The sequence below is a fragment of the Prunus mume genome, linkage group LG5 (genome assembly GCF_029339155.1).
Source record: "Prunus mume cultivar Tortuosa linkage group LG5, ASM2933915v1, whole genome shotgun sequence".
Taxonomy (NCBI): Eukaryota; Viridiplantae; Streptophyta; class Magnoliopsida; order Rosales; family Rosaceae; genus Prunus; species Prunus mume.
Window position 1 is genome coordinate 19,619,393 of NC_142702.1, and position 26,286 is coordinate 19,645,678.

General features: G+C 37.3%; 1 protein-coding gene across 1 annotated transcript; it reads right to left on the reverse strand.

Annotated features, from left to right (window-relative positions):
• Window positions 1-172: 172 nt before the first annotated feature.
• Window positions 173-24,861, reverse strand: LOC103331820 (WD-40 repeat family protein / beige-like protein). The gene is made up of 32 exons (XM_008234488.2): window positions 24,637-24,861; window positions 21,598-23,693; window positions 20,087-20,880; window positions 18,016-18,720; window positions 17,605-17,739; window positions 15,611-15,715; window positions 15,149-15,262; window positions 13,556-13,632; window positions 12,511-12,592; window positions 11,975-12,301; window positions 10,975-11,540; window positions 10,788-10,872; window positions 9,821-10,015; window positions 8,974-9,519; window positions 8,749-8,892; window positions 8,027-8,503; window positions 7,710-7,852; window positions 7,518-7,587; window positions 7,289-7,372; window positions 6,260-6,316; window positions 6,042-6,110; window positions 5,873-5,959; window positions 5,677-5,793; window positions 4,427-4,576; window positions 4,207-4,291; window positions 3,996-4,116; window positions 3,707-3,803; window positions 3,507-3,620; window positions 2,952-3,321; window positions 1,205-1,986; window positions 793-915; window positions 173-614 (listed from the first exon to the last, which is right to left on the reverse strand). The coding sequence occupies exons 2-32, from the start codon at window positions 23,648-23,650 to the stop codon at window positions 537-539; spliced, it is 8,952 nt and encodes a 2,983-aa protein (XP_008232710.2). The 5' UTR covers window positions 23,651-23,693; window positions 24,637-24,861; the 3' UTR covers window positions 173-536.
• Between the last annotated feature and the right edge of the window lie 1,425 nt (window positions 24,862-26,286).

Here is a 26,286-nt window from a genome sequence, read left to right on the forward strand (position 1 = left end):
AATAATAACTTAAATTTGGGGTTGGGATAAAAATGCAGACAAATTGTAAACCATAATAACGTAACAACTACTTCCAGTGGAAATTTCGACTGATTCAGTTCAGTTTGGCACAAGAAAACCAAGTTTCAATAAATCGCTCTTCATGAACAGTCCTGGCAGCCAAATCCAGTACTTTACAAGAATGAATAGCTTCTATATTTCCATTCACTAAAATTAATATATAAAAAATCAATGGACAAAAATGAACAGCTCGAGGCCCCGATAGACTTGAACTCATCATCTCAATGTACATACTTACAACCGAATTGAGTCAAAAAAACCCTCGCAGCAACTCTAATAACCTGTAACTCTAGGTATAAAGATAGGGTTCTTCTGCTTACCTAATACACATATGTTACACTCAAAACACAGCTCAAAACTGAATGAATTGGCTCGATTAACAAAACAGGGGGGGCCGCTGGCATGCCCTTGCAGTTCTTGCCTTGGTGGTAACTTGTATTGGGTATTTCTGTATCCTTTTCCAGTATGTCCTAAAACTATGATTTAATGAGGGGACTTAGCCCATCGCCTTCCCAACCAAGCTTGAGCATGTGATCCACCACTTTCAAGCTCAACTGCAAGCAATAAGCAGCAGATTTACAATGTTATAGGAAAGTGAATTATATAATTATTACGCACATTTAGGTCAGAGAAGGTTCCTCCAACCAGATTGGAATCCCAGTATCAAGTTGGATAAAATCACAAAATCAACTCTAATAAAAATTAAATGAGGAAAACAAATTTTTGACTTACAGCAGGATCCGTGAAAATTATCAACTGTTTATCTGCAGTTGACACCAAGAGGTTTGTGTTATCTGCGTTTAGTGCTAGAGAGATGATATCCTGTCCTTCTCCCAACTTCAATACATGAAAAACCTGCAGCGGAAAGTACCACAGGCTTGTTAACAAGATAGGAACCAGTTCACTTATGAAACCAGACATGCATTACATCAAATGGGTATGATCCAACCCGGGAAGACACATCAGAAAAGACAAGAACGAATGAAAGCCCCTATTACAGAATTTTTTATCATGTGGAAAACAAGATCCCCAATTGTCAAACAAGTCAGATTGTTCCAACGTAGGAAATTTAACCAACAAAAAAGTCAAAGAAAAACATATGGCTAACCTAGAAGGAAAGCACCCTAATTTGCATTTCTCATACCTTTAGTGTATGAAGATCCAGAAAGCAAATTGAAGGCAATGTAATGTCCAATCTGTTGTTTTCGTCAGTTTTATCTGGCTCCTGGTTAAGATCCCCAAATTCTGTGTTATTCAGTTTCAAATCCCAGCTGCCTCTATCAATTTCCATAGATGAGTTTATTCCAATCAAAGCACTCCATCCATCAACAGAAATTTCCATACAACTGATGCTACCAGAGAAAGGTATCTGAGCTCTGCCAATCAGAACCCCATTAAGAGTAAAGGTATTCAGAGTATTGAGTGTTTTATTCCAAGTCAATACAATTCCCTCAGATGATAGGCAGACAGCATGCGCCTCCACACCAGATAGCCTTCTGATCAACCGACCTCTTCTTATAGAGTGCAAGAGAACATCTGATGAATCGGAGCATGAAACAACAATGCCAAGATCTGAGCTGACACAACAACAGAGTATTTCCCTCTGGTGGCCTCGAAGAACATGTATGGGACCTTCAATACGACGCCTCCTGCTTTTGTCTGCTAATATGTGTGATAAATTACTACCACTGGTTGTGCGCGGTATATCTGTCCCACCGGAAGGCTCTGATACACCACTAGAGCGAGAGGTAAATGCCCTATGTATTCTCCAAAGTAAAACAGTGGTGTCTCGGGATCCCGTCACAAGGTAGTTGCTATCAGGTGAAAGTCCAAGGCAAGTCACTGGAGCACAATGGCCAAAGGCTGTCTCTAATGTTTTTGCTCCATCTGATGATATTATCTTGATACTGTTATCTACATGCCCACCTAGTTACAAGCCAGAAACTAGCACTCAGATTCCAATTTATTTAAAAATGATATGAGACAGTTAAAACAAGATATAATATATGCCCAGCTAGTTACGAGCCAAATAGTATCACATGATATTTTCTGAATAAACAAAATGAGGTAAAAACTTAACACTGGTTTATCATTTGTATTATTAGGAACACTGACAGCTTTTTACATACTGCATAGGTTGAATAACTGTCAATTTAAAAAACACACGAGCACACAAATGAGAAGGGAAAATTCCAAATTTCCTTAGTCGCGTCTTCAAGTAAGTGCCCTCATATTCTCTAACATCAAACAGACTATTGACTATATTAAAAAAGAAATTCACACATTTATTGAATGGCAAAGGCTCTACCACCTGCAGTTATACATAAAACATTTTAAAATGATGCATAAATGGAGGAATAATGTTGTCATAATAAAATGCAAATACCCAGAAGAAAATTGTTCCACAGTCAAAGTTTCCTATTAACACAAAGTTATGATAAGGTTTCCTATTAATTTATCTTGTACTTCCACCATTTTATTGCTTTAATCTTACTCTAAATTGCTAATCGCCTATTTGGTAACATTTTTTATTTTGGTTTTTATTTTAAATTAGTGAAGGAAAAATGAGAGAATAGTGAGAAGAGAGATGATATATGATAGATGTGAGAGAGGGATGAGAAAATGTATAGAGAATGATTCATAAAATATAAACTAGAAAACCAAATTTTTTTAAAACAGTTTTGGTTTTATATATTCTCTCTCAGTATTTATCACGACTGAGATCTACAACAAATCCTCTAGCCTTTGGGACATATTTTCCCTCTTTAATTTTGAAAAGGAGAAAAAAAAAACTAAAAACCAAAAACATAAATATTATCAAACATTAACAAAATACTTTTTACATAATAGCACAAAGCAGAGGGAACTGAGGTAAGGAAGTGAACACATACCAGTGATTATTTCTTTATCACATGTTATGGATACTATAGCTGAGCTTGTAATTCCAGATGTAGCAAATGCCAGCGCTTGGGGAAAATGCCATTCATCAGAACCAGATCCAGCTGGCCCTTTGAACATACGGATAAACGTTCCACCAGTGGAGCTTGCTGTAGCCTTACCATGTTGAAAGAGGAAAGGCATACCCTGGCCATCGGGTGTGTTTGGCTGCCACTTGTGCTCTGCAACATTTGCTGCTGGTGCATTTATATTAGCAATAATGACAGCATCTGACGAAGCATGAATGGCTGCTGCAGGAAGATTGCAGCGCTCAGGAGCAGTAACAGCATATGGTTTGACTTCTTTTGGGTTTCGAAAGATAGTCTGACATCCAAAAATCAATCACGAAAATGTTTCATATAAAGGAAATCTACACGTAATGCATGATAATCCAATACCAGAAATATTTTCATAAAAAAATCAAATCTGTATCAGTTATCCAAAATGTATTATACAGTGACAGATGTATTATTCAGTTAAGTTTCTTGTTTTTCACAAGATAAAGTTACCTGCAAATGAAGAACATCTGCCAACGGCAGCTTCTTCAAGTGAGGAATCGTAAGCAGTTGGGATGGTGTTTGCCCAAAGTATGCAATCTGGTCCTGTGTTGCACGCTGTTGTACCTGTTTTGGCAGATTGAGGGAAAGGAAATTATGAATCAACCAATTATGGATAAAATCAAACAGATGGCAAAGGAAACTAGACTTACTGGGTCTGAGATCTTATCAATATCAACAGTCCCTTCATAGGTAATGTAAAAGAAGACATTATTTGCCACTATAGCTTCTTTGCCACGTTGCTTATACCTGAATATTCCAATTCATTAATGAAAATAACAGTTTCAAAAAGAAAACTCTCAAAGTTGATATATACAGACAAATTCTAGAGTTGTCACCAACTTATAAAAGATGACCAAAAAGGTAAAACTAAACAAGGTGAAGAAAACAAATAATTTATAAATAATTTTGGTAAAAATAAATCTCCAAACAGAAACCTACCCGAATATGAGATCAATCCATTCATGCAAATGTGCAGATACATGCTCACTTTCAAGAGCCTTCCGATGCTTATGGATGAAATCAATTGGGTTTTCAGCCCAAGGTGGAAGTTTGACAGAATCTGAAATGTAAATAGAAAAGCTGAACAATCAAACTCAGTTTAGTTGACAACAATCAACTAGTTCCACTAGTACAGTGTACTCGAACCTACCAAGTTGTCCACCTGTTTGTGTAGTACCAAAATCGATTGAATTTTCATTGGTTAACATCTCAGGGAGGTAGAATAACTCAGGAACCTAAGATACATAAATGAATTAATAACCAAAATATTGTCTTATTAGCCCCTGCAAGAAATCACTGTGTAAATGAAATAAAAATCTTTGCATATTATTAGATAAAATGAAGCTTTTACGAAAATGGTGAGACCATACCAATTCCTTCACATCACTCATGTCCTCAATGACTCCATTCCAAGTACCTGGAATATCTGAAAACATTCGATCTGCATGATCGAATTTTCCACCTTGCAGTTGTATTGACAGAGTTGTAAACGGTTCAACTCTAACAAGATAATATAGCACCTGTAATAAAATAATAAATAAATAAATAAAACACCAGAAATCATGGAGAAGAATTATCTCACTGATCTAATTCATCTAGCTAAAAAGAGTTTCACATATTGGCTTCCATGTTACCCAATAACAAAATAAAATGATGTCAAAATTGCATTGAAGGGCTTTCTTCAAAAGAGTGGATAGTCCTGTGTACCGGGTTAGGTAATGTAATGTAAATTAGCATCTGTTTTTCTCTGAGAGGAAATGAACATTTTATTAACAAAACTAAAAAGTACACCTCAGCGGGCAAGGAGTTCCACCACAGTGATACAAAATATATTACTACAGCTAAACATTCCTAATCCTTCTAATCACTCTGCTCCCAACATTCTAGGAAACAGATGCCTACCAATCTATAAAATACTATCAAGAGTTACAAATGCATAAACAGATGCCCACTGCTCTTCCACAACATCCCCTCTACAAATTAGCATTTATTTATTGACTAGCCACAACTTAGGATGAGCCCTATAAAGGGAATTTGAGTACTTTAGCATCTAAAAAGGGTTCCGGATTTAATCTTCGGGACGCACAAGCACTAGGTTCCACAAAGGCTGACTTCTGCAGCATCTATCATCAGGAAAGGTCAATTATTCTTTTACCCCTTTTTCTTTTGATAGGAAGCAAAGCAGTTACTTTTTAGTAGGTGCCACCAGAAACCAATAATGTTATAACAGAAGGTGAAAATAAAATAAAATAAATAGTCATATGAGGGCATATCACAGAGGATGTAGTCAACAATATCATAAGCACGCATAAACATGCATCAACATCTTCTTTCCCCAAGTGAACTATGCCCGAGGACAAAATGGGATTGGTGCCCGAGGACAAAATGGGATTGGTAAACACGAAATTAAAACTCAAAATATTTATTTAAAAAAACAAAGAAATATGTATTCAGACATGTTAAACATATTATATATACATTTGAAAGATGGTCTCTTTATTTATCTTTTAAAGAATCATGTAATAAGTGTCTCAACAATAATTATGAGCACAACAAACGCGTAGTTAGCACAATACATGACAAAATATGAAAACTGAAAGACAAATGGGAAAGAACCTACTGTTCCAGCGCTAGAATAATGAGAACCATAATGGAATTTGGGTATGACTGGGTCCTCAAAGCTGGCATATCTCTCTTGAAATTTTTTCAATCGATCAGCACTCAATGCACCAACAGGCTGTGTGGTACATAAAACGCTCATTAACATCAGGGTGAGCAAATCTAAACAAATGGATGCAGTATTTCAATGATACCACCTTTGAAAGATCTCGATATGAAGAAGGGTCAGCAAGATCCAACCTCTTTGAACTGTAATCAGAAAGGATCCAAGGAAAAACAGGATACTGAAAGAAATAAAAAGAAATGTGAACGGCATATAAACAGTATTAATTCACATATAATACAAAACTATCCACAAAATTCCACCTGAGTGATGTCATTATAACTACGCCCAGCCAGTGTATTGAGCTGCATTAGGTATTCAAAATTGCTGATCTGCAAAATGGTTGTAATTTTACTGGTTAAATTTTCCATATATTTCCCATATTTATGTTCGAAAAGAAGAAAGAAAAAAGGAAAAAAGAAGATTAGGAAGAAGAAAAAAAAAACTGTTAATGAACTAGAACTTCAATCAGAATTCCTACCTCCCACCTAGCCCAACGCTCCATAAGCTGAGTTCTCTTTAGAAGTTGTTCGGGTCTCTACAATAACAAATCAATTCATCAGTTCTAAAATGTAATAACACAGAATAAGGAATTAAGTCTTGTATTAGTACTATCCAACTTAGAAAGCCTCCGCATACACCAAGCATAAAATATCAATTCCTAAGAATACAGTTTTTTTTTTTTTTTTTGGGATAAGTACGAAGACATAAAGTTGTTCAGGTCTCTACAATACCTAATTTAAGTTCTAAAAAAGTGCTATTCAAGTTTGGAAAACTCCGCATACACCAAATGTATAATTTCTTAATTTCACAACCACAAACACACACACACAATCAAATAATAGTTTACATCACAACATATTTTTGAACTTTGGAAATGCAATGATCCTATATTTTTTTCTATGTCTACTCAATGGTGGTTTATGTTATAAAAGTTTTAGGTCACAAGTCAGTCCATTTTTTATTTTTGAAAAGTCAAACGTACTATTTTGTCCTTTTAATTTTGTGTAACTTTTGATTATTTTGGGTGTTTTAGTTTTAACTTTTATGGCATGTTTATTTACTTAGACTGGGGAAAGTCATGAATTGGGGAAGTTAGGAATAAGAGAGAGAAGGAATGGGTATGAGATCAACTACTCCCCCATAATCAATCTAATTCCTATTTTTTCAGGTATTAATATTGTAGTGTGAAACCCACATACTTTTTTATTCTGTATGTGTCAGCAGATACAGGGAAAGTCAGAAATCAGAACATTTTAAATTTTGTAATACTGGATTTTGTTTTATATACCAAAATGAAATTAGCCTAGTTATAGAACTTGGTCAGTTTATACCACTCAATAAGTTAATCCAACAGGTGACCAATCAAAATTTTGCAACAGATGTACACATACCACAATACACACGATCAATGGAATTATTAAACAGTTGTAATGTGGTTACTAAGCTAGACACACAAACACAAACCGGAAAGTAATCTCCACCTCAGACAAGGAAAAGTGGTGAAAACCTGAGTTGCTAGATATATGTTATTCAAATGAGGAGGCCGTGCTTGAACAATAGCTCGGTATGCATTTCTCCGTCCTTCAGTACTCTAAGGTAATAAAAGTTGGGAGGAGAAAAAGACAACAACATGGGTTGGTTAGCAGGTGGATTATAAGGGTTAGAAACGATCAAAATGCCTCCAATGATGAAAGAAAAAACAAAAGGCAAAATCTGAAATCTTGCAATATAGCTACCCCAAAATCAAAGAAGAAGTTTGAACGATCAACCAAAAACAGCTCCAGAGCACTTCGTCTTAGGAGATATCTGTGACAAAAGTAGGTTATTGAACAAAGTATATACAAAGAAAAGAAAAAAGAGAGATATGAGTATTTTCATTTGTCATTTTATATTACATTAATACCCATGTAAATCTACTATGGGATCACCTTCGGCTATATATTTGATGAAGGGAAGACATCAACCAGCTGCGATCTTTTTCTTGGTCTCTCATTTCAGTGCAATCTAGTATGTCTACTACCCCATTGGGCTCACTGTTATCAACTATAAAATTTATTCTTCTACTTGTTACCTGAAAGAAGACATAGAATCCAAAACTACTTAGCATATATCATTACACAAGTTTCAGTTCAGGAAAAAGAATAAAAATTCAGTAACTAATTCTGATATATAAGAACCAAATATGACAACAAACAGACACTGAATGTATAAGAAAGGATGTCAGAGCATAGCCTTGTAGACTTGCCTGAAAAGTTCCGCGTATGACCCTCAACGGTCGAACCATCGATGAAGGAAGTTCAAGAACGATTCTTTCATCAAGTTCACTCGGAACATATCCAGGCGCAACTGCTGATGAACTTTCGCCCGTGTCTGGTTCACAAGCAACTTGTGGATCACCAAATTCCATAGGTACCTGCGGGCTTTGCCCAGCTGTTTCAGATGGATGTGGCTGATTCTCCCCACTTTCTTCTACACTAGAGGCTCTTCCCTCCAAATTATCAATTTCCCCTTGTTCATCGTCTTCATTTACTGCTTCCATGGCTATTGCTTCTGCTGCTAGAATCGGAGCATTTGAAGAATGTATCACATTTTCTTGTTCTTTCATCTTATTATGATCCTCATAATTGGCAGCAGCACCAAAATGATCAGAACCTTTGTAATTCCTTCTTATACATCGTCTCATCCGAGAAGAACTTTCCATAAAGTCTAGCTTCCAAAAAACCTACGGAACATTTACTATGTCTTTAGAAAATATATTTTTAGATACGAAAAAAAAGAAGCACAAAAGATATAAAATAGTGTTAAGTTATAAGAGCAACAAAGACGACGCTAAATATAAAAGCATACATTGTTGAGAATATAACCAGGCATAAAACCAGACACCATTGTTGCCCCACAAGAAACTTGAATTAATGTAGCAAAATTTGAAAAATCCAGTAAAACAGAACTAGTTATCTCAAAACATACAGGTGCAGGCTTGCATAATTGGTCTCCAGATGGCCCGAAAAGACACTTCATCTCAATCAAGCAATGCATGAGTTTGCGCCATGCACGAACTCCATTGCCCAAACGGTGACGAGTTATTAGATCAACTTGAGAACGTCTGTCAACCTGGAGAGCAAGAAAAGAAAATATCAGATATCCAACCTCGCTGTGTATTAAAATATAGGAGGACAAAAGTACAGGTGAAACCTCAGATCGTTGAATGTTTCTTGCTAAAGCAAAACTTGCAACAAGAACAGCAATAAATTTGTACGATAAAGCATTAAAATCTTTTCCATAGACAGATTTTGTATCGACTGGCTGCAAACATTCCATCCAGGCAACCCCCATTGCTTCAGAAACATTCCATCTCTTCACACGCTCCATGTCACCAGCGCTTCTCCGCTGTGCAGATGTGGCCATTGCTACAGCACTGAGACCCCGCCCAGAACCAATTTTGGCATTACGTTCAAGATCACGGGCTGCAGCCAAGGCAGCAGCTTTTGCAGCAGCTTTGTCCTTGGGTAGACCCAGTAATTTGTTAGGCTGCTCCAAAGGTTTTTGAAAGCTCGAAAATGTGTGAAGCTTAGCAGTTTTCCGCTCAAGTAATGAGGAGTCACGCCTAAGCTGAGAATTTGTGGTAGGAGCTGGAGTTTCTGCACCAGAGGCACCAGCAGCTATCATTGCCAGTGCCATTGCAGCAGGTGGTGATGCAAAAGCAGCAGCCCAAGCTGGAGAGATCATAGCAAGAGCAGCCTGAAAAAATATGGTCAAAATGTCTCAAAATGGTGAAGAAATAGATTTGAAGACAATAGACTCCAGGGAGAAGAAGATAGCTTCAGCTTCACAACAAGGAGGCACAGAGAGACGTCCACAGGGTTGCAATAACTTACACAAAGAGACACATTAAAGTATGCAAGAGAGAAGTTGCAATAATGCAAGAGTGAAACTAACCACCCCGCCCCCACAACTTTCAATTCCAACAACTAAAGATCTAAGTGCATGAAAAATTCATTAATTCTACAGAGAACATAAATAGAATAATAAAGAAGGCAACCTCTATTGGTAGGGCATCAGCAGCCAATGCACGGTCTTCAACCATAAGAGGATTCAAACCATCACCAGTTGCAAGTTCATGAATTCCAGCCAAAAGTGGCCGCCACCTCCTCAAAACAGCAACAAATGGTGGTACAATGGCCTCAAGGTACTGTTTACGGAGAGGCTTTTTATCCCTGCCAACAGCATGATATAACTGCAAGAAACAAGGCAACAATGACATTTCAACAAGAAATAATAATTGGTAAACAAGGCAACCATAATACCAAATTTTCAAGGAGTGCGTGGAAGGGAAGAAATATCAAGACTCTGAGATACAGTCTAAAAGTCTTTGAATGTTAAGAATTGATAAGAGTATAGCTAACAGGTAAAATGTGTTAGGATTTTGGCTCATCAAATATGTCCTAGTTGGTGTAGGATTGTTTTAGGAAAATTATAGGTATACGAATTCTTGTCCTAGAGGGATTAGGAAAGAATTTCAGTTTTCATTATTCAATTTAGGTTTGGATTTCAAGAAGTCTATTAGGATTTGGATAAGTGTAATTTCCTAATCCACTTAGGAATAGGAATCCAATCAGCCTTGGGACATGTAAGCCAACTCTAAATCTATAAATAGGGTGTGGCAAGGCTTATTTTGAGAGAGGAAAAACAGCCAGAGACAGCCAAGAGTTTTGAGATTAGTTCTAGGGTTGCAAAAGTTCTGTAATCTCTATTATTAATCAAAGGAGCGGTGATTTCTCTACCTAGAGAAATCACAACTGGACGTAGGCAAGAGTTCTGCCGAACCAGTATAATTCTTGTGTGTTTCAAAGTGTTTTAATATTTGCTAGTTTAGTCTATTGCCGTTGGTTACATTAAAGAACAAGATCTAGAAGGCGAGTTATTTAACAAAATGTACACCAATTTACCATTTTTATTTATTTATACAAGTATAACCAATTCACCATAACACTGAAAAGGAAACCAACCTCAGAATAAAGAACACAGGAAGCAACCAAGACTCTCTGTCTCTTGGAATCAGAAATCGCCATGTTTAGAACAGGTGAAAGCACACTGTGAATCATTAATATGAATTAGTTGTAACGCTCAATTTTGACAAACATGCACACAAGGAATAAACAAATGTATTCAGAATCATCATGGATATGAAATCACCTCCACAACAACGCTGAGCGTGGTTGCCTCCCTTCTGATTTCCCATCTTCTATACTTACATTCCTCATGAGCAGACTCTGTTCACCATCATCTTCTTCCCTCATTGAAAGAAGAGCCATTCGAAGCATGCATAAGAATGGTTGGTCACTGTCCAATAACTGGTAGAGTGCTGCCATCCCTCCCATTCCAGTCCCTGATCCACCACCTATGCCAAGTCCACCGCCAAGTCCCGAATCATCCAATAGCAAAGCTTGGAGCATTGCCACAGACTTTTTCACCAAAGGAAGCTCAATCCAGTTTCCGTTTGCATCCTTCTCCAGTGCAGACTTCCAAGATTCCCAACCACTGCCACCACCACCAAAGGCAGCTGAGGTTGAAGGAAGGCCAACACCATACCACAATCGGCTCCTATACTTCCACCCCACAGCTAAATCCATAGCACAGCTTCCATACGATACAAAAGCACAGGAAACAGAACCATAAGGCTCAGCTGCTGCAGCAGCAGTAAGACGTTCCATCACTGCTGCAGATATTTGACCATTCGCATCAGCCATTGACGCAAGAAGCTGATCAAAAACTTACAAGCGTAAGCCCCATGAATAAACATGTTATTGTATAAGAAAAAAGAAACATAAGACAAGAAATACAGAATTTAATTTTGATAAAATGGCCTAATTAGCAAAGAAAAAGGAATAGTAACCAAGAATATAAGATATTAACTAAGAATATGCAGCGGAAAGAAAATAATAGAAAATTCACATTAAACCAAATGGTATGAGAGGGACAGTTGCTAAGAGTATGAATATCAGAACCGAGATAAAGGAAACATAATATTAATATGTTTTTTCATTTCTTTTCTTTAATGGGGGTGAGGGGAGAGAACAAACATTATAGATGCACAACTAAATGGAATATATAAGATATGAATCATATTAGAAACAAATAACTGTAAGATTGTGAACATTTGCTCATGTGTGTTATGCATATGCTGTTGACATACATCAAGAGGAAGCCCAGATTCACTAGATAATGACTTGCGATCACCCAAAGCTTCAAACGAATCTCCACCAACTGTATTCAGCGAATTTAAGTTGTTATTCATGGGAGACACAAGAGAAAGGGGTGATGGAGAACTATCTGCAGCGCGTGAAGCACAAGATAGTTTGCTCTGTAACCGTAAATGATCCTCGACAAGCATTAGTATCACAATTGCATTCTCTACCAAAGCCACAGAAAGCTGAGCGGCATTCTCTGCTTCTGCCTTAGAATCATTTGGTGATAAACCCTCCGATGCCACATTAGCAGCTGCTGCAGCAATAACTTGAGTCTGTGGTAAAAGAAAAGATTATTTATTTTTATTTTTAATTAGTCAACTTTCAAAATCAAAAGTAGCATATAGTTCTTCTCTTACAAGGCATTAACTAAAAGTGCCAAATGGGAAGTAAACAAGGATAACACCGTGAGAGAGAGTAGGAGAGAAAGGTTTCAGACTCCAAAAAAGATGCAAAAGGCAACAGGATAAAATACAAAGGTTACCTGAACCTGGAGCTCTCTAGCGGCAAAGTCCAGCAAACCACCTAAAAGCCTCCTTTTAAAAATGGGCAACGATTCTTCCCGTCTTCCAAAAATGAAGCACATTAACCAATTTAGGTAATCAATAAACCATTAGGATTCCAAGATGAACAAAAAGCACCAACTGTTAATAATTATTTTTATTAAAGTGAACCAATAGTACAGTAAGCTGAAAAGCACTCCAACAGGGCAAGCTGTGAAAACCTTGAAAAAATAAAGCCAGCAGAACAACCAGGCAACAAAATGTCAATCAAAAGTCAAAATCCTAATAGATAGCTACTTCCCAATCTGAGATGAGAACGAAGAAAGGACAGTCTCTGAACTCAGAAGAAACCAACACCCAAATCAAGCAAACTATCTGGCATTGCCCGATAAATAGTCCACTTTCAAAAATTAAACATTCCCTTCCTACCAAACCACCCAAAAGACTGCTAAGTTAACACACAACAGCTCCATTAAACCTTTGCCTTCTTCCCACTTTGTTATCAGATTCCAGTCAATGTGGACAAAAAGTACCGCCGTCAAAATATTGTTCAAATTACCAACAGATAAAACATAGGCTACCCTAGGAAAAACAAAGAAGCTTTGAAGCAATAAGTCATAGAAAAACATGGTGTAGAAGATTGGCAGTAATTGCAGCACAGAACAAATATTCGTAAATGCACACAGGTAAACTTTCCAAGCAGAGACCTCACAAAATCATGTTATGTTGATGAGCATTCAAATTAGTATCTCTAAAAAAAGTTTCTTTTTTAAAAAAATCACTTAGCATTACAAGTAGGACAAGTAACAGGGCACTTTTAGACCAGGTCAAACATAATCTGAATCCTACTTGCACAAATAAGATTTCACTCCTTGATACCACAAAACCATTTGAAGACAGAAAAACATGTTATCCAGTTTGGAGAAAAGTACAGCAGCAGTTGAAAGATTTATTTCATGACTTGACAAATCATCCATATTCACATTGAGAAACTTCCCAGAGTTAGCCAGTGATGTAAAACAATACCTAACCCGTTGCTCTCCAGTGTTTGATCCACCAACAATACAAAGCCACTCTGCACAATGAATTGTAGCTTCAATATCCTGTAGAAGGGAAGTGATAACAATATGAATGGAACTGATTAACTAGAGAATAACTTATTCTAAACAGCACCACCAAACTTCGCACACATTGATATATGTACAGGCAGGATATAGAGAAAGATCAGAACTCTTAAATAGGCGCACATACATATGATCCATTAATATCTAAATTAGCAAAGTTCAAAAGGTTGGATAACCACATTTCTATCTGGCAAAGACCAGTAAATAATTCGGTGAGCCCAATAGTTTTTTTTCTTAATAGAAACATTTGTATTGATAATCAAGAGGAGAAATTATCCTCGATCATACAACAAAAGGAATTTGGACTCATTAAGCACCAGAATACCTAAAATAAAAACAACTAACCTACTATGCCCGAAAATAAATCTGTAATTAGAAAACAACTTATGTAAAATCATCTTAAGACTGCCACCATATCTCTCATGATGATAGAATAATGATAATCCTTGAACTGCCCCGAAACCAATGCCCAAAGAGATGCCCAAAATTTAACTCTATCCCATAATTCCTCAACCCTTACTCCTATATGTCCTGAAAAATTCTTCAAATGCAATCCATCCAAATATTCCAGAAGATAACATGAACTAGACAATCTTGTAGAATTCGAGCTCTCTTCCCCCTCCCCAAAACCACCAACTTGATACTAAGGAACTCAAAACACCCTTCAGGAATCACCCACTCCGAATAAGCCTTCTAGTTAGAACTGTCTTAGGAGTGTGACAGCATGCAACAAAGACCCAAGAAAGGATTCATGGATCACTGAAATAGAGTGAGTTCTTAAAGAGAAAAGAGTAGTCAAGAGAGATGGATATGAACTTAGGAGATAGTTGATAAAACATTTTATACACGGTCAAGAAGCAGAAAAATATTTATGAAGAGGGCCCCAAGTAATCTGGGAAAATGGACATATGTAGCCCTCTTTTTTTAAGAAGAAACAAATTGTAGGTAGCCCTCTTTAGTTGAGGTTATTTGAGTTCATACTTTTCCATTTCAGGTATATAATTTCATATTTTTACTTCATTTTCGCAACATATTACTTCTTTTCGCCTGAGTTGCAATATATTAATTTCACACATGCAAGTAGGTGGATTAACCAGATCATCAAATTGCTTGCTAGCTTTATGAAAAATCATCTTCTCTTAGCTTGAAATCACCAAAATTTCATCATACAAATCAAGATTTTATTTTTTCTTTTCCATCATGCAAATCAATATTTCATTTCAACATTTTTCCAAGGTACAGATCTATTATACAAGGATGGTTAAAAACTCCACTCCAAGTAAACCTTGAATCAAAAGCTGAGTATTGGCAGACAAGCACAAGAAACTATGGCAAACTGAGGAATATAAGAGCATGATTAGGATAAAATACAATGCGCAAAAACCTAAAAGATATACGCAGGTTACCAAAAATCAACATATACAGAAGCCATGATCATACAAGGACAACCAGGTTAACTGATGTGAAAGTATATATATACACACATAAATCTAACCTTCCAGCCATCTTTTTGACGCATTGAATGCTCCAACATGATAATCAGGAAGTTGTGTATGAGGTCCTCTATATCTCCTGAGCTTGAAGAATCAGAATGTTTGTCTGCATCCATCTGTAAAAACAGGTAATGCAATATTGCTAACATGGAGTTAGGGTTGCTCTCAAGTCCCAATCAATTAAAACAGATAAGATCCCATGCCACTGAAACATAAAACCCTCTTACTCGAGCTAAATGTCATATTTCAAACATTCCAGTTGTTTGGGCTGGCTTACAAAGTGAGGGATAGTGCTCCCTCTTCCTACATCACATTCCTTCATGGCTTCAACCCAACAATTCCCCTTTAATAAAGGATGAGATGAACCACTGACCATAGAGGCCGGTGGTATATATCACACTTTTAATTGCAATGCCTAACACAACTCATAAGTGATATTTTAGAATAATGTTAAAAGACGTTACCTCATAGCTAGAGATAAGAACCTCAAGAAGCCATTCCGGCCATTCCTCCATTTGTGTCAGACTGCTTCTATTTTCTGAATGACTGCAAGCCAAAAACAGAAGATCCTGAAATCATATAGAAAGAAGCATCTTAGAATAGGAAACAGAACATCAAGGAGGATTCAACAACGAAACCCATATAAGCAAGAAATACAGCATGTGTAAACAATTCTTGCCCTTTAGTCATAGCCTCTTACTACACTAAATTTGAGAAGCCTGAAAATTCTTATGCTTCACAAAGTTAAGCTGTTTCAACCAACATTCAATGATTCCAGAGGCGAAGGCATTATGTGAGGTGCTTCACTACTCATGAGGCAAGGCATTGACTTGAGGGATAAGCTTTTTCATACTTTAGCTTTTACATTCCAAAATATATGAAAAGAGTTGAAAAAGTTAACATACAGAATTTCTAAACCACAAACATCAAATTCATAATGCAATAAATAAAACCTCATACAATTAGAACAATCAATCCTAAGTATTCAGCAAAACTCCCAAAATGTATAATAGTCTCAGCAACTGAGTACTAACAATTGATATGGGAGAAATTGTAAGCATCCAGTTTTCTAGCCACAGACTCCCTATAACATTCAAATACTTAGGCATCGTGTGATTAGAGACACCTATTCCTGCACAGCTCAACTTCGTTAATGCAAAGGTCTTCCCCTTTGTACAATCAGCAATAAGTTGCAGTGGGGGTTTAAGTACGGAAGAACTACCCAGTTTTAGGAGAAACTTGAATGAGTCTGAGGTGTCAGAAATAGATTCTTTGTTGTCTCTACTTGAAAATGTCTGTATCCACTCTTCCAGGATTAATTCAAGAAAATGGGGCCTAGATACCATGGGGAGTCACTCCAACAAGTGTTATTACTGTTATTTGAGTAATTCTGGCTCAGAGTCTTCCTTCAATCCCCATGGTTTGCTTTGGTTATCTAGAACTCCCTCTAAGGTGAAGATTCTGTCATGGCTAATGGCTCACAGAAAGGTGAATACTTGTGATATGGTTTAAAGGAGACAAAATACCTGCTAATCCCCCCAATGGTGTATTTTGTGTAAGAAGAATTTGAAACCAGTTGTTCATATTTTCCTTCATTACCCTGTGACGTTGAGTCTTTGACTTAAGTTGGGTCATCCGAAAGGATTGCTTTTCCTTTCTCTGCAAGAGCCATAAAATGGTGTGCAAGGGTAAGAAGACCAAAGTCATGTGGGGTTGTATGGTTCTGACTGTGAACTGTTAGGATGAAGAGAAGCAAAACAGTTTCTGAAGATTATGTTGGTGTAGGGGTTGAGGGGTTATGGGAAAAAGTTTGGCTTTGGTCAGCACTATGGGCATCTGTATTCACAGAGTTTAGTTCTCAAACATTTGACTATACTGGCAAGCTGCTAGTTGTTAGTTCTGCGCATTTGTGAGGGTCTTCTTGTTTCAGCTGAGTCTTTGATTTGTTTTCGTTTTGGCTTTTCTGAAATAGTCCCCTGTCCACTTTTTCTGTTCTTCGCAATTTTATTGCTTTTCAGCACATTTTCTCTTTATATAAAAAAATACAAAACCCAGTCTACCCTCAAGGGGGTCCCTTAAAAACCTCGGGTCAGGGACACAGTGTCTCTCAATAGACATTGCCACTACTGTGTTAACTGTTCAACAGTCAGTAACTGATGCTGACTTGCCCAGATTCAACTGCAACCATGTAAAGGAGTGTATGCACTGTCCGGCACACATTTTATGCAGGAGATGCCTCAGCAAAAAGGCCTACACCTTAGAGGACTTCAGCTAAACAAGGGAACACCCTTGAAGACATTTCTAAAATTATTATAATATAAAATGGCTCTTGCCACTTCATTAACAATTGCATCTAAAAGGCATTTTTGTTTATTCCAATTCCCACATTAATTTCATTCAACAAATTCACATATAATAGATAGACACACAGCAGGATGGGAAAAATAAAAAGCGATACCTGTAGCGCTCGGCTTTGCAAAGCCTTAGGTGCGTATGGAAGTGAACGCAGGAGAACCAAAAGAAGTTGCAAATGTTCAAATTGATGACCAGAATCGTAGAAGTTCAACCCATCATCAGTCGACGAGGCATTGATCTAAAGATAAAACAAAAACATGTTTACACGTTTAAAATGTTGACCATTTTAGAAAGCACAAAATTATCAAATGAAACTAATCCACCCCTTCAAAATCACTTTTAAGTGGATTTTAGCACCAATGAAGGTGCTTTTGATATAAAAGGAACACTAAAAGCATATTCAGGATTAAAACAAACCAAATGATGAGGAGTCCCTTCTTTTGAAGGAACAAAATTGTCCTTAATAAATAAACCCATCACAACATATGAGCACAGAAGAATAAGTATGTCTTACCGACGCACCCAACAATGCTGTATACACATTGCTGGTCAAAAGCCTGTCCGGTGCTGCTTGGAAAGCCTTTTGTAAAGCAAAAAGTAAAAGGCAAACTTTATCTTCAAACATGGTACCACCTCCATCATTGAGTGCACTACCTATAAGGCTGTTTGCCATATCCGAGGGAGCACGTGAACCAAATTTCAAATACCCTGATGCAACTAAAGCACCTAGAAGCCCGATGATTCCAACAACCACCCCATCACTTTTATCGATATTGTAAACATTATTCCTTGCATTGTCAGCACTAATTGATAGATCTATACCACCAAGATTCTTTGTAAAAGCACTTTCTGAAGTAGAAGCCATTCTTCCTATTTTCAAATCAGGGGAAACGGCAACAGGACTGCTACCTTCAGGGGTTTGAGATTCACCAACTTCCTCATGCAAATTAAGTTCCTTTCCCTCTGATGATTCATCATCCTGAACTTTTTCAGACACCAATGTGCCACTATCTGGCTCAGGTCCTTGGACTGACAAAATTTCATCATTCTTGGTCATGGATTCTGGAATACTATAGTCACCAGCTTTGGCTTCTCGTTGCAGCAAAACAAGAAGGGTCTCTATACCACCACAATCTATAAATGCCTCTGCAAACGTCTGAGCTCTTGACGCATTTGGCTGTACCACCAACCTGTAAATCAGATGCAAAACCCTTGCAACCTGGAAGAAGAACACTTTTTAGAGCCATATATCAACATTAACTATTAATCATTATACATCCAAAAGGCCCTAGCATTGTTCTTAATCATTCTAAACTTAAAGTTTCTTGTCTCTTAGGAGTGTGGTTTAAGTCTGTCTGTAGTTTGCTTGAGGATTGCTCTTATCCTCTTGTTTATCAATATAATCGTTTCTATTCAAAAAATAAATTATTCTAAACTTAAAGTGAGAAGTCAAGAACAAAGAGAATCAAGATTCATGCAGAAAATATTCTGTGAAGCTTATAGTTGCAGGACCCTTAAGTTCCTCAGAAATATTCAGGAAAAAGAAAAACTTCTTGACAATGTACTAACACGGTTTACAATTTAGGAAAATTGCTGAATGAGGCAAAAGAAAGGACTTGGTTATCTTTTTTGGTAAGACGCTAAGAGCCCAAGTCTATCGGTTTCTGTCCTCTTTCCTTCACAAAATAGAAAAAGGGTTGTCAAACAAAAATAAAAATAAGAAAACACCTTGGTTATCATGTTCTCAACCATCCATTTTAATTGAGTGAGCTTTCTTGTCATATTTCTAAGAATTTTGAAATTCTTTTTGAAAAGATATTTCTAAGAATTTAGAAAACAAGAACAGAAAAATAGTAAGGCAGTGTGTTTAAGTCTCATAAACCTGTAAGATTAGTACAGAGTGTTCAAACGTCAAACCAAAAAAAAATTAATGCCAATGCAGTAGTAAGGTATGAATCATATGGCGTGCACATCCAAGCCACAAGACAAAGGCCAGGTGTTTAGGCAGTTGGACCATAGGCCCTACTTAATCCATATGGACGATTTGAGGTGGCCTGCAAAGGTATATAGGAAAGAAGAAGCCAGTAGATAGAGCAACTATGTCTTACAAGAGCTTCATTAACTCATACTAGGGGTGCAACTCATCAGAGTAAGCAAAGAAGAGTATTGTGTGCCATATTACAATAGGTCCTGCATTTCTTTTTTTGATTTTTTTCTTTTAAGAGAAACAGAATTTTATTAAAAGTAGAAAAGCTAATTACAAAATTGGATAAGGAATCCACAATCCGCAGAGAAGAGAAAATACAATTAAAGACTACTCGGAAAGAAAGTCAGTTATAAAAAACTCAAAATTCGAAAAATCTGGTCTCACTTCACAGCTGCTAACAAATCCAACATTTTATAAGAATGAGAATAATACAGTAGGTCCTGTATATGACGCTCCAATATTACAATTGCCAAGTTAAAATGCAATTGAATTGGGCAGTGGGAGGGGGGGAAGAGAGAAGATAAACTGTACCGAGCAAGTAGCCACACCATAATATAAATTCTATCCAGGAAAACAATCTTTTGCAAAGTAATTTTACCTGATTGGGTTGTGGGCAGTCAACCATGAACCCCAGTAAACAACGAACGTCATCTGAAGCCAATGAAGGAGGTGCTGCTCCTACTAGAAGTTCAATAATGACCAAGAGTTCATCAACCAAAGCATTCACTTCGCCAACAGGACGTCTTGCCTCATTAAGTGATAGAGAAAAAGTATTCACTGAATCCTTTTCACGAATTGTCCAATAGCATCTTCTGCAACTGTCAAGAAGCATCTGAATGGCATTAGCATCTCGCATTACCGATGACTCTGTGAAAACCATGTCTGCAAGTGATGAAAGAAGCTTCTTTTGTAGCCCATAGTTACATAAGCTCCAAATTTTTAGGTCCAATAGCAATGTACTGAAAAGCTGCACCTTGAGTGCATAATTCTTCTGCTGAGATTGACATAGGGATAAAATGGCAGCAACAAGTTCCTCATCTCCCACACCATTTTTCTCTCCAGCATGAAGTGAAGACAAAGTTTGCAAAAGATAGTTTAAAATTCTTGATAGAACCTCTGGCCCTCTAGTACGACAGAACTCTTCATTGTTCCTAGGGTGTTGAATAGCCATGCAAATAGTTCGGAATATTGGGGCAGCAAGAGCAGTGGTAGCCAAAGACAAAGGAGGATTCCCTTGTCGTGGTTCCAGGCTATCTATATCCACACTGCTAACTGCCAAAGGAAGTAAAGACATAGGACCCCCATAGGCCAAGGCCCACAATGCCGCCACTGGTCGCATTCGTGTAGCAATATGTACCTGCCCAAGAACCTCAGCTGGTCTTCGAAGCATGCCTGAAATAACAGTAATAGGTAACTGAATAAAGAAAAGACAAGTACACAGTACCAAGGTACTCAAACCATGAAGCACAAGGCCAAACCACCACCAAAGGTACTAAAATAAAATAAATAAGAGGCATCATTACAAAAATCATCTGCATATTGGGCCTCAACATTACGCCCCCAACTTAATTAAAAAATAAAGATCTACAGGGGGTTTGGGAATTGGCAGGACAGAAGTGGGAGGAAAGAAAGACAGGAATTAAAAGTGGAGGTGAAAAATGTTCTCTCTTTTATGGAAGCAAGTAGAAAAGAAAGAAAAGGGAGGAGAAGATTCTCCCATGGGCCAACTAAACTCTCCAGAAGTTGAGAGAGAATGGAGAGACAAGGTTTAATTATTTAAATTACTATTTTGTCCTTACAGCCAAAAATAATGTCAATAACTATATTGAACTTATGGGAAAAATAGTAAAATTTCTGCTCAATGCTTTCCTTTCCTTCCTTTTTTTTCTTCTCATACAAATACAGGAAAATTGTTTCCTTTAAAGTTCAATCTTTTTAAGTTCTCTCATCCAAACAAAAGGAAGTTAAAACTCTTGTATTTTATTTGCCCCTATTTTATTTCCTCATTCTGCCCCTATTTTACTGCACATGACCAATCCAACATCTAATGTAGCTTTTGTTTGGTTATTATTCATTGTAAGATATTGATGAAAACAGAAATGACTTGACCTGCTGCACCACTAGGAGAAGCATCTGGACAAAATCTCCCGCTAAGCAAACTGGGATGATAGAGAAGGTGAATGCATCCTCCTAATTCTGCATCCAAAAGTGAACTTTCCACTGCCATATTTTGCACATGCACATTTGTTGCTAACCATGGAAGCCCTGCCCCATGACCAAAAGAAGGAAGCACATCCCCTCCCCTAGAAGCCAAACGTGACATCCTTTCCGGGCCAATTGGTTCCTTAAAAATATAAACAGGCCCCATCTCAGCAAACAAAGGGCATTGACGGCGACGACGTTGTAAACCGGCCATTGTAGGAGGAGGATTTGTCCCAATGCAGCAAAATGCAAGTGGCTTAGAGATCCGAGGAAACTCAAAGGGTCGAGTTTCATACAACGATCCATCAATATACAACCTTAATTCACTCTCTGCTTTCCCAAGCAACCCCTGCTTGCAAGTATGCTCTAGCCCAATAAAGTACCAGCACTGAGGCTTGAATGCATGAGTAAAGTGTAAAGAAGCTTTCTTACCCTTTCCACTGCCACTTTCAACCACCAAAAACTGTGCATGGAAGTATGCCTCCAATCCCTGATTGTCAGCAGATAAGAAACTAAACAGCCGTGGCATGTGTGCTGTGCCTTCACCAGCAAGTGCACTGGCAGCAGCAGCAGCTGACATGGCAGACGATTTTCCCGATTTGGCAGCAGCAGCTGCTGCAATTGCTGCAGCAGCAGTTGCTGCATTTAATGTATCTGCAAATGATTCAATGTAAATCCATGTTGCAAATGCATACCCATTGGTAAATGGCCAACGGCTCTCCCCTGGCCCAAGCAAACCTGAACTTTCACCATCAAACTCAAAAGTACAGGCTGGTCCTCTTGACTCCTTTCCACCCATTGCCTTCTCCAGTGCAATCATTAAGCGGGTTGACCAGACAGTAGTAAGTGTTCTGGTAATGACTTGAAACCATCTGTGCATATCGATAACACTAAGTGAATGCCCAGCTAAGTATTGAATGCAGTAACATAACGGAGCCCCGTCCCATCTCATTTGCAGCGGCGAATCAACATCATGCACAAATATCTTCTCCGCTGACCTTAAAAGAACTCCTAATAAACCAGCCATTGAGCACATTGCTCTGTTTCTTGTACAAGCCCTTAATATTGCAAGTAACCCCCTGACCATTCGTGTCCGAGGGGACATAATAACATCACTATCACCAACCCAAGGTAGCGAAGGAATAAGCGCTCCTGAGACAATGGCAGCCCGAGAGTTCAGCATCACACTAGGAGGATTGTTATCCTCATCTTCTTCAAAACTTTCAACTCCACCCATTGTCGCAATAAGTGAATCAACTACCAAGTATGCAATGCCGTCCATTTCCTCCCCACTTCCAAAACTCTCCACCCCACTAACAATATTCTTTAATTTGTCTAAACTTTCAGGCTTCCCCATGATGGCAGAATCTACTAAATGCAATAACTCCGGAGATACATTTGGCATTGCAGGTTTTGGCCTTGGTTTTGGGGGTGAACCAGCAGGAGAATAACCTGCATCCCCATAAAAAGAAGAATCAAAACTAGTAGACGACATAGATGGCTTGTGACCAAATTTTCTGTCCTGCCCTGGGCTCCAGGCAGACTGATCATGTTGCATTCCATCAACTGCAGAAGAATTTAATTCTGCCGTAAATGTCTGTGAGGTATCTTCAAACTGACCAGATGATAGTCTGGTGGTATCTGAATTTCTGGGGATATCTGAATTTGATGACTGATTTGAGTCCACATGACCACCCTGAGATGCACCAACAATCTTATCTTGATCTTTCAAAGAAACCTGCTCAAATTGGTCTTCATCCACAAACGTAGTTGCAGAATCAACCCCTTGCAAGGTTACGCTATCATGTCCTACATCAGCTACATCACCATCGGTATTTTTCATATTTTCCTGATGAGACGGATCAATATTTTCCTGTACATCACCATCCACTTCATGATTATCTGAATCCTTCCTGGAATTTTTTTCAAATTCCTTCTTCCTCTCCTCTTCTTCTTCCATTATAATACAGGTCTATAAATTATTCATATATACACCGAGTTACCTACAAAATATGGAAATAAATGAGGCATAAATATCATTCCAGTCAACCCTGTGAAACAATTATTCAATATGGAAATAAAGCTAATAATTGGCAGTCAATAACTTTCAAGCTAAAATTTAGTGGGATAACAGTAAATTCATCAAAATTATTCAATATCCACACAAAAGAATAAAATTTGTGGATATTATAATAAATTGAAAACACTTCCCACAGGTAAGATCATACAAAATTAAAAAAATTCTTATGTTATCTTCAAAATTCATTCCAAAAAAAAAAAAAATTTAAACAAAACAGCTCTCATCGCACACCACATAGTTGTCTCTAGCTGGAACTCGTATAGAAGAAACAATCTCCATTTGGAACTCTTCTAGCAGTCTATTGCTTAGTGCTCCGAGTTGGGTTCACTTAAAGTAAACCCAATTTCATGGTAGTCCACAAGACATTAGCTACTGACTATTTACTCCAAATTTCCAAGTCCTTATTTCCCTGCACTTTTTGGAAGCCAAAAAAGCGGTTCACAACGACTACCCTTTTAACTCACGCAGAGAACAGAATTGAAGGTTTCAATCAAAAAAGTAAAGAAACTACAAGGATTTCACGGATCTATCCAAGGAAGGAACCAAAACACTCACATATTCATGCATGCGTATTCATATACATATACATTTACTTATTCCCAACTATTGAAATGGAGATCGATCTCGCTACGCATTGTGGGTTTTACATGAACGTTGCGGATCGATCATGTTCATCAGACAACTGACCTATATTGTGTGTGAGTGTATACCAGCTTGTCGTAGCTAAAGAAAATGCACAGATCAGAATGAAATGGCAATTGATTGATATTGAAAAACACAACACAAGCAGTGATTAAATTCAAAATTAAAATTAAAATTTAGAAAGAAAAAAATGCGTCAACGAGGGAGGAAATTAAATTAAATACCTTGGAAAACAGGATCGGGAAAATGGCGATGAAGTTGCAGCGATTACAGAATCCAGAAAATTGGAAAAGAAAATGAAAAGGAAAAAATTGCAGAGAAAAGGAGCGAGATGTTTCAGAAAGAGAAGGCGAATTAGGCGCGAGAGAGACGGTGGATTTCGCAGGTAATAGAGTTTGTGTGTGGGTCTGGAGGTCTGGTTGCCTTGCCCAGTCAAAAATCAAAATAATATGACCCAATGGGCTTGCTTTTCCAATTTCTTTCACTTTCTCGGTACGGAAAATATTTTTAAATCGCAAAAAATGAGGAACGGAAAGAAAAATATTGAATTTTTTTAAGTATAGGGAAAGACATACCAAAATAGGAGGATTAATGGGTTCTAGACATAATTAATTTTTTTAACAAAGCCTTAATTAAATTTTAATACCATTCTTTTTCACCATTTGACAGCCGAGGAGAATGTTCACCATTTTTTTTTTTTGTTGGTGAAGCATATGCATGAAAAATAACACGTGGCATGCAATCAAAAGAAATAATTATTTAGTGCCATGTCAAATACAATTTAGGTTAAAGCACCATGTGGGATGCAAGGGGTCCAATTGGAGAAAAAAAAAACTCACTAGACACTTGTTAGTTTATAATTTATTCTTAATGTGTTGTATTTTTTTTCTACTTAAAAGTACAGGGTTTAACCTAATAGAAAATAACATTGACTTACACAAGAGGTCTCAGTTGCGACTCCAATGACATCTTTCTTTACACTATCGATTGTACTCAACAAAAATAAAAATACATCATTGTGTTTTCTTTAAAAGTATTAAACTTGAATGATTTTTTTCTAAAATGTAAAGTTATAATGGGTCTATATGTAAAAAGTCCTCAAAAGTTCTGAGTGTGTTTTTTCCATCTTCTATTTTTTTTTTCCATCCCGTATTAATTTTTACAGTTTTTTTTTTACAATTAATCAATTTTTAAAATTATTAAAAAGGGCACACTTGAAAATAAATTTTTTATTTAAAAAAAATAACAAGAGAAAACCTACAGCTGCCATGGAAGCCCATCTTCTATTACAATAAGAGCTGCCGCATCATGGATAAAAGGAGGTACTATGGTTTTGTAAGTAACAACCCAAGAGATTTTGACAAAACAAACAGAAACTAACAAGCCAAATGGATGAGATATTTTTTCATAAGTCATATGTAGCGATAAGAGTAAGAGACTTTTACTTGAAGGAATAGATGTGCGCTGCCCCACGGTAGCCTTCTTTGTTTGGTTTGATTTTTAGGGTTAGAGAGAAGAAGAAGAGTGGAAAGGGCGTACCAAACAATCAACACACTTACCCAGTATGCTATAAGCTTGGAGATCATAGACAAATCCTCCGATCCAAGCTTTGATAGTACGTGGAGATAAATTTACATACCTCAAAGTGACGAGTCATGTGATGAGGGTTGTAGACTTAGTTGTCTCATTGTTCTGATTCAAGTATGTTTTAAGTCTCGACTAAAAGAAAAACTTACATATCTCAAAATGACAAGTCACGTGATAAGTGTTGTTAAAACAATTATCTTAAAGCGTGAAAAATGTTGTAGGAATATATTTCTCATCACTGTGTTTTAGGTAAGTTTTACTACACAATAATAGGCCAAGCCATCATT

Bases quoted from the DNA above. Each gene is read 5' to 3' on its own strand.
- LOC103331820 (XM_008234488.2), bottom strand. From the start codon at position 23,650: ATGGAAGAAGAAGAGGAGAGGAAGAAGGAATTTGAAAAAAATTCCAGG. The intron at 9,520-9,820 runs GTTGCCTTCTTT...ATATTTTTTCAG, and splicing joins CTGATGCCCTACCAATAGAG to GCTGCTCTTGCTATGATCTC. The intron at 3,621-3,706 runs GTAAGTCTAGTT...CTGCCAAAACAG, and splicing joins TTGATAAGATCTCAGACCCA to GTACAACAGCGTGCAACACA.